Raw genomic sequence first — 15,201 nt, 5'->3', positions numbered from 1 at the left:
TATATTGTAAAAGAAATAATTCTGTTTTGAACTGGAAGATCATTGTGCATATTATGTTCCTTGAACAAAAAGAAGCTATGCTAAGGTAGCACCTGTCTTATTTGAAATTGCTATTTTTTGATTTCACTTCAGTATTACATAATACATTACATAATATTATTACTGTATTTCTCCACCAAATATGCAAGGGAACATCAAGCCCAGAACAAGAACAATGTACCTCCAATAATGGGATTTATCTCACTTCATTTCAAGTTTTTTTCATTAATAGGGTTCACGGCCTGATTTAGAGATGGACACATTGGGGTATATTTACTAAGCTCCCGATTTTGACCGAGATGGTGTTTTTTCTTCAAAGTGTCATCTCGGGAATTTACTAAACTCAAATCACGGCAGTGATGAGGGCAATCGTATTTTTGTTGAAGTCAAAGAAAAAATTACGAATGAATGCACCATCGGTCAAATACGCCTGTTATTTGCTAGAACTCGGTAATTTACTAAAATTTGTATTTCACAAACACTGCCGGCAATAGCCAAACACTGCCGTGAATAAATACAAATCGTAAAAAAAAGCAGTTTTCAAATAGACCTGCTTTTTTTTACCGTGTTCTGATAGGCATGTACGGATCCGTGAGATCCGTGCATGTTTATCAGTGGTAAGGGGTGGGAAAGTGTTAAATGTAAGAAAAAAAATGCGTGGGGTCCCCCCTCCTAAGCATAACCAGCCTCGGGCTCTTTGAGCCGGTCCTGGTTGTCAAAATATGGGGGGGGAAATGACAGGGGTTCCCCCATATTTCATCAACCAGCACCGGGCTCTGCACCTGGTCCAAAAAATACGGGGGACAAAAAGCGTAGGGGTCCCCCGTATTTTTTGAACCAGCACCGGGCTCCACTAGCCAGGTACATAATGCCACAGCCGGGGGACACTTTTATTGTGGTCCTGGCGGCCCTGGCATTACATCCCCAACTAGTCACCCCTGGCCGGGGTACCCAGGAGGAGTGGGAAACCCTTAAATCAAGGGGTCCCCCCCTCCAGCCACCCAAGGGCCAAGGGTGAAGCCCGAGGCTGTCCCCCCATCCAAGGGCGGCGGATGGGGGGCTGATAGCCAAGTGTAAAAAATCTGAATATTGTTTTTAGTAGCAGTACTACAAGTCCCAGCAAGCCTCCCCCGCAAGCTGGTACTGGAAAACCAGGCCCGCTGGTACCTGTAGTACTACTAAAAAAATACCCAACAAAAAACAGGACACACACACCGTGACAGTAAAAGTTTATTACATACATGCACACCTCCATACATACATACTTACCTATGTTTACACGAGGCTCAGTCCTCTTCTCCATGTAGAATCCTCGGGGTACCTGTGAAAAAAATTACCTATGCGCTCCATTTTATCCAATGGTGGGAACTTTGCGGTCAGCGGTGAGGTTACTTTCGGTCAACCGCTGACTGCAAAGTTCCCACCATTGGATATAATGGAGCGCATAGGCGCTACATTGTATCTCTGCCGTGTGCAGCCTCACTGACACTACAGGAGCGCACAGCCAATCAGGAGAGTGCCACGACGTGGCGCTCCCTGATTGGCTGAAGGGACTCTCTTTGACAGGAGTCAGGGGGGGTCCTGGCAGTCGGGGAAAGGGGTCCCATGTGTAAACATGGGACCCCTTTCAGTGCGTGGTCGGGTTTCCGGTTTGTTTTTTTGCCAAGTACGTGGATTATACAAAGAACAGAAGATACACTGGATTATGCGAGTATAATTTTTTTCACAGGTACCCCGAGAATTCTACATGGAGAAGAGGACCGAGCCTCGTGTGAACATAGGTAAGTATGTATGTATGGAGGTGTGCATGTATGTAATAAACTTTTACTGTCACAGTGTGTGTCCTGTTTTTTGTTGGGTATTTTTTTAGTAGTAGTACTACAGGTACCAGCGGGCCCGGTTTTCCACCGCATGCTGGTACTTGTGGTTCTCCAAGTACCAGCTTGCGGGGGAGGCTTGCTGGGACTTGTAGTACTGCTACTAAAAACAATATTCTGATTTTTTACACTTGGCTATCAGCCCCCCATCCGCCTCCCTTGGATGGGGGAAACAGCCTCGGGCTTCACCCTTGGCCCTTGGGTGGCTGGAGGGGGGGGACCCCTTGATTTAAGGGTTCCCACTCCTCCAGGGTACCCCGGCCAGGGGTGACTAGTTGGGGATGTAATGCCAGGGCCACCAGGACCACAATAAAAGTGTCCCCCGGCTGTGGCATTATGTACCTGGCTAGTGGAGCCAGATGCTGGTTCAAAAAATACGGGGGACCCCTACGCTTTTTGTCCCCCGTATTTTTTGCACCAGGACCAGGCGCAGAGCCCGGTGCTGGTTGATGAAATATGGGGGAACCCCTGTCATTTTTTTCCCCATATTTTGACAATCAGATCCGGCTCAAAGAGCCCGAGGCTGGTTTTGCTTAGGAGGGGGGACCCCACGCATTTTTATTTTTTATTTTTAACACTTTATTTTTTTTACGAAAGGTGCACAATGAAGCCCTGCACGGTCTCACAGATCCGGCCGAGATTCATTGTGTTAATGTCGGCAGTGTTTTACTATTCACTCTCGTAAAACACTGCCAAAGAATACGAATGACATCGACATCGGAAAACACGAAAATGCAGAATACGACAGCATAGTAAATTAGTCGTAATAAATTCAAAAAGTTGCAATTTCACACATTCGATGTCATTCGTGTTTGAACTTTAACCTCATTCTAAAAATTACGAATTTTAGTAAATATACCCCATTGTCAATGTTCCCGTAGTTGAGTGATTTTTTTTGCCAAAAAGTCCTGGATAACTGCGCATGTGCAAACCCAAGTGTCCGATTGCAGATGGCATTGCATACGGCATCACTGACACTTGAGACGGAGTTTGTCAAATCTGAGCGTTTTCAGGGTAGAGACTGAGAGGTGACCTAAAGGGAGTGCAGAAAGGGGCCATCTCATGGGCGTGTTATAGAAGTGACATGGACATGTCTGGGAATGCTGCTGCATTCCCAATTGCAAATCCACTTCTTCAGAGGTCATGTTTAGGTGGGTTTGAGGAGAGTATCTAGAATAGACCATAGGCTACTGCAAATGTCGATGGTGCAACCGATGTTGGTCACAACTGCACAGACCACTGAGCCGGAAAGTGTTCATCTCAGCGCTCGCGCACTCCATTGTACGGTGGAAGACATAGGAAAGGCTGAGATTAGCATTTGCATTTCTCCACAACCGCTACTAAAAGTGTTGCTGCGATCGCAGATGCATTACCAACCATCTCTGAATCAGTCCCTCAGTTCCCCACAAAGTTTAATACTTATCAAATCTAGGTGAGGGCACTGATCACTGTTATTCTTCAAAAATTCTTCAAACAGTCTGCGTTATATTATTCCTTTCTTTTTTTTCACTTAATGTAGCATTGGAAACTCTTGGAGTAGGACAAGAAGAACTGTAACACTCTTGTTGCATAGTACCTTACTCTCACCATTATCAGGTAAGCAGCTCAATAGTTGTTTTATTCATTCACATATTTTGAAAGCAATAAACACTATTTTGAACTTGATTCTCTTTTCTACCAAATGAATGCTGACCTCTAAGCATGGATCCCTGCTACCTGATCTTAAACAGGACTGTAATAGGCCCTACTTACTGGCCGACATCAGTCAAAGATATGAACGATCTCGTATCTCTGAGTGTGGAGGCCCCGCACTCGTTCATCGCTGGTGCCCCGTCGGCTATGCATGCAGGCCAATATGGAGGAACTGCTATGGAGCCGGGTGACGGGGTAAGTGAAGAAACTTCACTCCCCCCGTCACTTCCCCCCCGCCGCCGGGTCGCCCGCCGGCCGTATCCGCCGTCGGGCAACTCGACGGCGGATCGGCCAATGTGTAGGGCCCTTAAGAGGAGGAAAAATGTCCTGCTAGTATGGCAGCAACACAGCTGTCCCTAACTATGGCTCATAAGTACTGTGGCACCTGATTGGATTGACCAAACAAGAGTGACATTAATTAAACTGTTATTTAAATTACCAACACTGACTTCGGAAAAGTACTCTGCTCATTCCCCTAGTACTGACAGCTGCAATATATGAAGGTGGCCTAGGAGGGCAGTCTCTCCAATACTCTACCTATTTGGTGGCACTATTGAAAGGAAGGGGTTGTCTAACAAGAGACAGCTCTTAATCAGATGAAAAATGCAAAGACATAAGATTTTAACAATAACCCTATCTCCAAATATTCTCTGCTGGTGTTGTAACTACTGATTTTTTTTAACGCAATTGACTAAGAGGGAATTCATTTGCAGGCGAAAGTGATGTTTTCACTGGTGTTAACTTATTGCGCATATTGCCTGTTCATTTCACTTAACGCCTGTATGTGGGTATTAACTTATGGTGCAGTCCAATTAGAAAATTGGTGATAAGTGTTTCAACCGATAATTCTTGATGGTTTTATATTACATATATTAAGTATAGGTGAGAATGGGGAAAGCTACCCGTGCCAAAAAAAAAAAAAGACAAACTAATATTGGATAACAATATAGAAATCTATTCGTAGTCATAATGAAAATATTTGGGTTCTTAAATTGTGTCAAATGGCTGTTATATGCATTTTTCTAAATCAGTGAAAACAATGATAGAAAGCAAGTGTTTTTCTGCTAAAGAAATGCTTTACTTAAATTAGGGGTAGATAAAATGTCTGTAAGTTGTATATATTTGTGTTATTTTAAGCCACTTTTAAAAAATATTCAAAAAACACCTTTAACACCCATCTGCAATCTTAAAAACACCCCTCCCATTCATACAGCACCCACATATACCCGTTTCACATTAATTAACCAATTTTCCTGCATTTTACTAATTTTTATCCCAAGAATGGCATTAATAAAAAAATTCTAAGTGGCTTATTAATCATTAGTTCCAGTGGTTCTGTACCAAGTCCCAATATTTTTACCTTAAAATACGGATTTTTCCCAACTGGTAAAACAAACTTTGCATTACATCCTATGGAGAATTATTGCATTTTAACTTCACCTGCAATTGAATTGGCTGATAACCACTTTTCACTAAAAGTGAAAACTTTTTACGCGAAAGCCGGTTAACACTTGCAATCGAATTTCCCCTTGAATAAACTGTAGCAGCAGTATTGACAACCTTTCAGACAAAACTGCTACCTGTTGTCAGCCTACGAGAAGTGCTCAATACAGCTCTAGCAGGAGTATTTACCTTCAGGGGCTGAACTCCCGGAGACAGCGGAGTCCGTTGCCGCCGGGCTCCTGGCCCTGAAGGGGGCACGGCGCCTGCTCCATTGTCCCCCGTTCCGTCCATACTTGATTCATTTCTGTAGTGCAGCAGGAGCTGCTAGAGGAGCCGACGAGCGAGCGCAGAGCCTATCAGCATCAGCGGCGCTCGCTCCTCCTCTCTGTGCTCTCTGCTGCTGTGCTCTGGCCTGGGTCGCGGGTGTCACGTGACATCCTTCCGCGACCCAGAGCCGCCGCCCGCCATGACACATAGCAGCAGCAGCCAGGAGAGAGGGTTGAGGCTAGATCCAAGTGGCCTAAGGGACCTTTTCCGTCAGGGGGAGGAGCCACGACACAAGGGGAGGAGCTACACCAGCGGTACAGTTGCTCTAGTATCCACACCACCAACTATTACCTTTAGTAATTAGGTGGCGAGCGAAGCGAGCCACCGAGCCCGAAGCGTGGCGAGCGAAGCGAGCCCGCGAGGGTACTTTTCAGGTACCTTGTTCGGCCGCAGCTCCTCCCCCTGGTGACGTGTCTCCTCCCCTAGATACGTCAGAAGGTCCCTTCTCCCACTCCAAAATAGAACCAACCCAGGAGAGAGTGCGCAGTGCGGAAAAGCAAAGCTGTTCCAGCCAGGAGCATGGACCCCTGAAAACTGTACCATATGTAAGTGCAAGCCCTTTTGGGAGAGGGGGAACATGTGATGGGGAAGACGAAACACCTGCTGCTGTCACCACTCACAGTGTCATTTAACTAAGCCTAAGCATGGCTCTATCTCCCCTCTCTCCTGTCCTGTTCCCATCCCATCCCTGCCACCTCTGTGCTGGCCCTGTCTCCCCTCTCTCCTGTCTCTTTCACCCCTGCCACCTATGTGCTTACCCTGCCTACCCTCTCTCCTGTCACCCTTGTCCTGTACCTGTCACCTCTGTGCTGGGCTATCACGCCTCTCCCGTCTGTCACCCTGTCCTTTCCCATCCCTGTCACCTCTTACCGGCCGTGTCATCCCTCTCAGCTGACACTTCTGTTCTGTCCCTGTCCCCTCTGTCCAGTCCCTGTCACACCTGTGCTGGCCCTGTCACCCCTCATTCCTACCCCTGTACTACTGTCCCATCCCTGCCACCTCTGTGCTGGCCCTGTCTCCCCTCTTTCCTGTCACTGTCACCCCTGTCCTATCCCTGTCACCTCTGTGCTGCTGGCCTTGTCATCTCTCTCTGCTGACCCTTCTGTTCTGTCCCCTCTGTCCAGTCCCTACCACCACTGTCCTGACCCTGTTAACTCTGTCCTGTCCCTGTTAACCCTCTCTCCTATCCCCTCAGTTCTGTCCTGGTTCTGCCCATGTCACCCCTGTCCTGCCCTGTCCTGTCCCCTTCCCCTCTGTCCTGGCCCTGTCAAATATGTCCTGGTCCTATCACCTCTCTCTTGTCCCTGTCACCTCTATCTTGGGTCTCTATCTTGGTCCTGTCATTTTTGTTCTTCCCCACTTTACTGTCCCTGTCATCGCTGTATTGGCCCTGTCCCCTCTGTCCTGTTCCTGAGACCCCTCTCTCCTGTACCCTCTGTTCTGTCCTTGCCCTGTCACTTCTGTCCTGTCCCTGACACTCTTCTCTCCTGTCCCCTCTGTTCTGTCATGGCCCTGTCATCCCTGTACTCTCCCTGTCCCCTCTGTCGTGGTCCTGTCACCCATCTTTCCTGGCCCTCTGTTCCGTCCTGGCCCTGTCACCTCTGTCCTGTGCCTGTCCCCTCTGTCTTAGTCTGTCCTGGCCCCACTGGACTTTCCCTTTCATCTCAGTACTGTCCCTGACACCTCTGTCCTGGCACTTTTTCGAGGGTTGGCGGCACCAAACTCTAACTTGCCTCCGGGCGACGGGGATGAACTTACGCCACTGCTTACCTTCAAGACTCCAGTTGAGTGAAAGTGCAAAACTTTTCAATGGGTTGAGTTCGCTATTTAATTAAAACATAAACTTTGTTATCTACCTTCACTCTTCCAGATGGGTGGCCCATGGACAGAAGCTACTACGTAGGAGGACGAAAACTGTAGTACTGTACAGTATTATTGAACTGCACTATGACTAGGTAAAAAAATTAAATGTTTTCTGCCCTTCGGCTTTACTACAGTATGGAAATGGATGTATTACCCACAGAAAGAGCTGCATAACAAACAAATATAATAAAAGGAAACAATGCACTGCAATGTTCAATTACATTTCATTTTACAGAACATAAAACCAATACTTTTCTTACAAATACAGTCCAGTCTAATGTCAATGGTATAAGCAATGTTTATTTCCTTACCTTTAACAATGAGTTCTGCATAATTGGAAACACCTGATCCACCAGAAGATCGCAGGACACAGCGATACTTGCTAATGCTTCGCTGAGAAGTGTCTCCAACGCTAACTGTGGCAGAGAAGCGTCTGTGATTTACTACACGAGTTACCATGAGACCCGTGTCGCGTCCATTCCATTGCTGCCAAATAGAGATAAAGACTCACAATCAGTCACACCACTGCTGTCAGCAGAAAGGTAAGGAGAGATTCTCTAATCCAAGTTCCTTTATAGAAATAACTAGCTACTACAAAATACCTGCTGTCATTCCAGGGTTACCATCTCAGCCTTTTAGGCTGGGATGGTAACAGTGCCTATGTATACACTGTTGCCTATTAGGCAACAGTGTATACATTATTTTTTTTAGCTGTCTTTCAGTAAACAGATGATCCATATGACTGCAAAGTTTACGGCTAGAACATAAAAATATATATTCAGAATGCTGCACAAGTCAGATGCATAATTAATAAAATACAAAAGATACTTTTCTTTTACAAGAAAATGTAGCTAATAATTAATTATTCTATTGGGTCAATCCAATTACCCACATAGGGTGTGAGTTGCCATTGCAGCGGCATTGAAACGGCAGCAACAACCCCGCATCATGCACCCCACTCTCAGGCCGAATTCCCACAGTTAAGTGTGTCTGTTTCTGCACTGACTTGCACCCAAGAATACATCACGGGTAATTGAATTGACACCTAGGTATGAATATTAGCTTTGCCACCGTCACAGAACAATATGCTGAGGAGTCACCTTCATATAGTGCCCCATTGGTGTGTGAAGCTGATAATCTCACAAACACACACAACAATCACAGCTGAATTATAGTTTGTGGGGGCCCCAAGGTAACAAATTTGTGGGACCTCTACCAATAAAATTGATGTAATTGAAAAGTATAATGTGTAAATACTCCCAGCACCACAAATGCGTTAAACATGCTGTAGTGCCCCAGTTCACATTATGCCACATAGATAGAAACATATGCCACAGTGCCCACAAGCTAGTTATGAAGCTATTATGTGGACCCCACTGCGTGTGGAAGACCCTGGACGACCACCCTGGCTGGCCTGTTTTTAATCCAGCACGGACAACAATCATAGTCACAGGCCAACAGTAATTTCAATTTGTAAAATCAGGATGACTATAAATCATTCTCAGCCATTGCAGCCCCAAATAAATTATGATTATTTTTCAAAAATAAATATTAACAAGTGGATATATTAACCTGCTCAGGGATTATCAGAAGGCAATCAGCCGATAACTGTGACAAATGCACTTATAATACTCACAAGGGTTTAGAAGTGGAAGGCAATTAGGGGGTACTGAAACAAGACCTAATAAAAGAAGTCTTTATCAAACATTTTTTAATCATTAGTCCCATCTGACAATATGCGGATTTGTAAATCATTGCTATTTTTTCTTTCTGTTGCCTTATTATGTAAAAACAGCAAACAAAATGTGATTATCTTAGTAATGTATTGATTCTTATTTGTTCTATAAGCGTTTAAGCTGTGAACATGATATACAGTAAGTGTGCATAAGCCCTTAGTACTGCAGGTAAGCTGGTAAATATAAAAATACTGTTTGCTTGCAGGTTTAAAATTCGTGTTAATTCTAGAGATGAGCGGGTTCGGTTTCTCTGAATCCGAACCCGCACGAACTTCATGTTTTTTTTCACGGGTCCGAGCGACTCGGATCTTCCCGCCTTGCTCGGTTAACCCGAGCGCGCTCGAACGTCATCATGACGCTGTCGGATTCTCGCGAGACTCGGATTCTATATAAGGAGCCGCGCGTCGCCGCCATTTTCACACGTGCATTGAGATTGATAGGGAGAGGACGTGGCTGGCGTCCTCTCCATTTAGATTAGGAGAGAGAGAGAGAGATTGACCTGAGGCTGATACTGTAGAAGAGAGTGCAGAGTTTAGTGACTGACCACAGTGACCACCAGCAGTGCAGTTGTTTTATTTAATATATCCGTTCTCTGCCTGAAAAAAACGGTACACACAGTGACTCAGTCACATACCATATCTGTGTGCACTGCTCAGCCCAGTGTGCTGCATGCCTGCATCATCTATGTATATATTATATATCTGTATGTGCTCAGCTCACACAGCTTATAATTGTGGGGGAGACTGGGGAGCACTGCAGTGCCAGTTATAGGTTATAGCAGGAGCCAGGAGTACAAGACAGTCACATACCATATCTGTGTGCACTGCTCAGCCCAGTGTGCTGCATCATCTATGTATATATTATATATCTGACTGTGCTCAGCTCACACAGCTTATAATTGTGGGGGAGACTGGGGAGCACTGCAGTGCCAGTTATAGGTTATAGCAGGAGCCAGGAGTACATATTATATTAAAATTAAACAGTGCACACTTTTGCTGCAGGAGTGCCACTGCCAGTGTGACTGACCAGTGACCTGACCACACTGACCACCAGTATAGTTAGTAGTATACTATATTGTGATTGCCTGAAAAAGTTAAACACTCGTCGTGTGACTTCACTTGTGTGGTGTTTTTTTTTTATTCTATAAAAAACTCATTCTGCTGACAGACAGTGTCCAGCAGGTCCGTCATTATATAATATATATACCTGTCCGGCTGCAGTAGTGATATATATATATTTTTTATATCATTATTTATCATCCAGTCGCAGCAGACACAGTACGGTAGTTCACGGCTGTAGCTACCTCTGTGTCGGCACTCGGCAGTCCATCCATAATTGTATACCACCTACCCGTGGTTTTTTTTTCTTTCTTCTTTATACATACATACTACTACATCTCTTTATCAACCAGTCTATATTAGCAGCAGACACAGTACAGTACGGTAGTTCACGGCTGTGGCTACCTCTGTGTCGGCACTCGGCAGTCCGTCCATAATTGTATACCACCTAACCGTGGTTTTTTTTTCTTTCTTCTTTATACATACATACTACGACATCTCTTTATCAACCAGTCTATATTAGCAGCAGACACAGTACAGTACGGTAGTTCACGGCTGTGGCTACCTCTGTGTCGGCACTCGGCAGTCCGTCCATAATTGTATACCACCTAACCGTGGTTTTTTTTTCTTTCTTCTTCATACATACATACTACGACATCTCTTTATCAACCAGTCTATATTAGCAGCAGACACAGTACAGTACGGTAGTTCACGGCTGTGGCTACCTCTGTGTCGGCACTCGGCAGTCCGTCCATAATTGTATACCACCTAACCGTGGTTTTTTTTTCTTTCTTCTTTATACATACATACTACGACATCTCTTTATCAACCAGTCTATATTAGCAGCAGACACAGTACAGTACGGTAGTTCACGGCTGTGGCTACCTCTGTGTCGGCACTCGGCAGTCCGTCCATAATTGTATACCACCTAACCGTGGTTTTTTTTTCTTTCTTCTTCATACATACATACTACGACATCTCTTTATCAACCAGTCTATATTAGCAGCAGACACAGTACAGTACGGTAGTTCACGGCTGTGGCTACCTCTGTGTCGGCACTCGGCAGTCCGTCCATAATTGTATACCACCTACCCGTGTTTTTTTTTTCTTTCTTCTTTATACATACATACTACTACATCTCTTTATCAACCAGTCTATATTAGCAGCAGACACAGTACAGTACGGTAGTTCACGGCTGTGGCTACCTCTGTGTCGGCACTCGGCAGTCCGTCCATAATTGTATACCACCTACCCGTGGTTTTTTTTTCTTTCTTCTTCATACATACATACTACGACATCTCTTTATCAACCAGTCTATATTAGCAGCAGACACAGTACAGTACGGTAGTTCACGGCTGTGGCTACCTCTGTGTCGGCACTCGGCAGTCCGTCCATAATTGTATACCACCTAACCGTGGTTTTTTTTTCTTTCTTCTTCATACATACATACTACGACATCTCTTTATCAACCAGTCTATATTAGCAGCAGACACAGTACGGTAGTTCACGGCTGTAGCTACCTCTGTGTCGGCACTCGGCAGTCCGTCCATAATTGTATACTAGTATCCATCCATCTCCATTGTTTACCTGAGGTGCCTTTTAGTTGTGCCTATTAAAATATGGAGAACAAAAATGTTGAGGTTCCAAAATTAGGGAAAGATCAAGATCCACTTCCACCTCGTGCTGAAGCTGCTGCCACTAGTCATGGCCGAGACGATGAAATGCCAGCAACGTCGTCTGCCAAGGCCGATGCCCAATGTCATAGTACAGAGCATGTCAAATCCAAAACACCAAATATCAGTAAAAAAAGGACTCCAAAACCTAAAATAAAATTGTCGGAGGAGAAGCGTAAACTTGCCAATATGCCATTTACCACACGGAGTGGCAAGGAACGGCTGAGGCCCTGGCCTATGTTCATGGCTAGTGGTTCAGCTTCACATGAGGATGGAGGCACTCAGCCTCTCGCTAGAAAAATGAAAAGACTCAAGCTGGCAAAAGCAGTAGCACCGCAAAGAACTGTGCGTTCTTCGAAATCCCAAATCCACAAGGAGAGTCCAATTGTGTCGGTTGCGATGCCTGACCTTCCCAACACTGGACGTGAAGAGCATGCGCCTTCCACCATTTGCACGCCCCCTGCAAGTGCTGGAAGGAGCACCCGCAGTCCAGTTCCTGATAGTCAGATTGAAGATGTCAGTGTTGAAGTACACCAGGATGAGGAGGATATGGGTGTTGCTGGCGCTGGGGAGGAAATTGACCAGGAGGATTCTGATGGTGAGGTGGTTTGTTTAAGTCAGGCACCCGGGGAGACACCTGTTGTCCGTGGGAGGAATATGGCCGTTGACATGCCTGGTGAAAATACCAAAAAAATCAGCTCTTCGGTGTGGAACTATTTCAACAGAAATGCGGACAACAGGTGTCAAGCCGTGTGTTCCCTTTGTCAAGCTGTAATAAGTAGGGGTAAGGACGTTAACCACCTCGGAACATCCTCCCTTATACGTCACCTGCAGCGCATTCATAATAAGTCAGTGACAAGTTCAAAAACTTTGGGTGACAGCGGAAGCAGTCCACTGACCAGTAAATCCCTTCCTCTTGTAACCAAGCTCACGCAAACCACCCCACCAACTCCCTCAGTGTCAATTTCCTCCTTCCCCAGGAATGCCAATAGTCCTGCAGGCAATGTCACTGGCAATTCTGACGAGTCCTCTCCTGCCTGGGATTCCTCCGATGCATCCTTGCGTGTAACGCCTACTGCTGCTGGCGCTGCTGTTGTTGCTGCTGGGAGTCGATGGTCATCCCAGAGGGGAAGTCGTAAGCCCACTTGTACTACTTCCAGTAAGCAATTGACTGTTCAACAGTCCTTTGCGAGGAAGATGAAATATCACAGCAGTCATCCTGCTGCAAAGCGGATAACTGAGGCCTTGACAACTATGTTGGTGTTAGACGTGCGTCCGGTATCCGCCGTTAGTTCACAGGGAACTAGACAATTTATTGAGGCAGTGTGCCCCCGTTACCAAATACCATCTAGGTTCCACTTCTCTAGGCAGGCGATACCGAGAATGTACACGGACGTCAGAAAAAGACTCACCAGTGTCCTAAAAAATGCAGTTGTACCCAATGTCCACTTAACCACGGACATGTGGACAAGTGGAGCAGGGCAGGGTCAGGACTATATGACTGTGACAGCCCACTGGGTAGATGTATGGACTCCCGCCGCAAGAACAGCAGCGGCGGCACCAGTAGCAGCATCTCGCAAACGCCAACTCTTTCCTAGGCAGGCTACGCTTTGTATCACCGGTTTCCAGAATACGCACACAGCTGAAAACCTCTTACGGCAACTGAGGAAGATCATCGCGGAATGGCTTACCCCAATTGGACTCTCCTGTGGATTTGTGGCATCGGACAACGCCAGCAATATTGTGTGTGCATTAAATATGGGCAAATTCCAGCACGTCCCATGTTTTGCACATACCTTGAATTTGGTGGTGCAGAATTATTTAAAAAACGACAGGGGCGTGCAAGAGATGCTGTCGGTGGCCAGAAAAATTGCGGGACACTTTCGGCGTACAGGCACCACGTACAGAAGACTGGAGCACCACCAAAAACTACTGAACCTGCCCTGCCATCATCTGAAGCAAGAAGTGGTAACGAGGTGGAATTCAACCCTCTATATGCTTCAGAGGTTGGAGGAGCAGCAAAAGGCCATTCAAGCCTATACAATTGAGCACGATATAGGAGGTGGAATGCACCTGTCTCAAGCGCAGTGGAGAATGATTTCAACGTTGTGCAAGGTTCTGATGCCCTTTGAACTTGCCACACGTGAAGTCAGTTCAGACACTGCCAGCCTGAGTCAGGTCATTCCCCTCATCAGGCTTTTGCAGAAGAAGCTGGAGACATTGAAGGAGGAGCTAACACGGAGCGATTCCGCTAGGCATGTGGGACTTGTGGATGGAGCCCTTTATTCGCTTAACAAGGATTCACGGGTGGTCAATCTGTTGAAATCAGAGCACTACATTTTGGCCACCGTGCTCGATCCTAGATTTAAAGCCTACCTTGGATCTCTCTTTCCGGCAGACACAAGTCTGCTGGGGTTGAAAGACCTGCTGGTGAGAAAATTGTCAAGTCAAGCGGAACGCGACCTGTCAACATCTCCTCCTTCACATTCTCCCGCAACTGGGGGTGCGAGGAAAAGGCTCAGAATTCCGAGCCCACCCGCTGGCGGTGATGCAGGGCAGTCTGGAGCGACTGCTGATGCTGACATCTGGTCCGGACTGAAGGACCTGACAACGATTACGGACATGTCGTCTACTGTCACTGCATATGATTCTCTCACCATTGAAAGAATGGTGGAGGATTATATGAGTGACCGCATCCAAGTAGGCACGTCACACAGTCCATACTTATACTGGCAGGAAAAAGAGGCAATTTGGAGGCCATTGCACAAACTGGCTTTATTCTACCTAAGTTGCCCTCCCACAAGTGTGTACTCCGAAAGAGTGTTTAGTGCCGCCGCTCACCTTGTCAGCAATCGGCGTACGAGGTTACATCCAGAAAATGTGGAGAAGATGATGTTCATTAAAATGAATTATAATCAATTCCTCCGCGGAGACATTGACCAGCAGCAATTGCCTCCACAAAGTACACAGGGAGCTGAGATGGTGGATTCCAGTGGGGACGAATTGATAATCTGTGAGGAGGGGGATGTACACGGTGATATATCGGAGGGTGATGATGAGGTGGACATCTTGCCTCTGTAGAGCCAGTTTGTGCAAGGAGAGATTAATTGCTTCTTTTTTGGGGGGGGTCCAAACCAACCCGTCATATCAGTCACAGTCGTGTGGCAGACCCTGTCACTGAAATGATGGGTTGGTTAAAGTGTGCATGTCCTGTTTTGTTTATACAACATAAGGGTGGGTGGGAGGGCCTAAGGACAATTCCATCTTGCACCTCTTTTTTCTTTTATTTTTCTTTGCGTCATGTGCTGTTTGGGGAGGGTTTTTTGGAAGGGACATCCTGCGTGACACTGCAGTGCTACTCCTAAATGGGCCCGGTGTTTGTGTCGGCCACTAGGGTCGCTAATCTTACTCACACAGTCAGCTACCTCATTGCGCCTCTTTTTTTCTTTGCGTCATGTGCTGATTGGGGAGGGTTTTTTGGAAGGGACATCCT

The 15,201-nt window shown here is 46.1% G+C and overlaps 1 protein-coding gene and 1 long non-coding RNA gene across 14 annotated transcripts in view; one reads left to right on the top strand and one right to left on the bottom strand.

Moving 5' to 3' along the window:
• PTPRT (protein tyrosine phosphatase receptor type T) overlaps nt 1–15,201 on the bottom strand; it is a 458,515-nt gene that overhangs the window by 162,723 nt on the left and 280,591 nt on the right. For all 12 annotated transcript variants that reach the window (XM_063960280.1, XM_063960277.1, XM_063960271.1 and 9 more), the window contains one exon: nt 7,553–7,727. In XM_063960280.1, coding sequence (XP_063816350.1) covers nt 7,553–7,727 — 175 coding nt within the window. The remainder of the gene's footprint in view (nt 1–7,552; nt 7,728–15,201) is intronic.
• Nucleotides 1–15,201, top strand: part of LOC135055813 (uncharacterized) — an 80,540-nt gene that overhangs the window by 1,830 nt on the left and 63,509 nt on the right. The window contains exons 2-3 of one of the 2 annotated variants that reach the window (XR_010243818.1): nt 3,436–3,512; nt 7,249–7,333. This is a non-coding gene — a long non-coding RNA (uncharacterized LOC135055813). Of the gene's footprint in view, nt 1–3,435; nt 3,513–7,248; nt 7,743–15,201 lie in introns of those variants that run through there. The other variant, XR_010243817.1, reaches the window with a different exon arrangement.

Source organism: Pseudophryne corroboree, chromosome 3 (genome assembly GCF_028390025.1).
Source record: "Pseudophryne corroboree isolate aPseCor3 chromosome 3, aPseCor3.hap2, whole genome shotgun sequence".
Lineage (NCBI taxonomy): Eukaryota > Metazoa > Chordata > Amphibia > Anura > Myobatrachidae > Pseudophryne > Pseudophryne corroboree.
The sequence above is the reverse complement of the archived record's forward strand: the minus strand, read 5'-3'. Positions and strand labels throughout refer to the sequence as shown.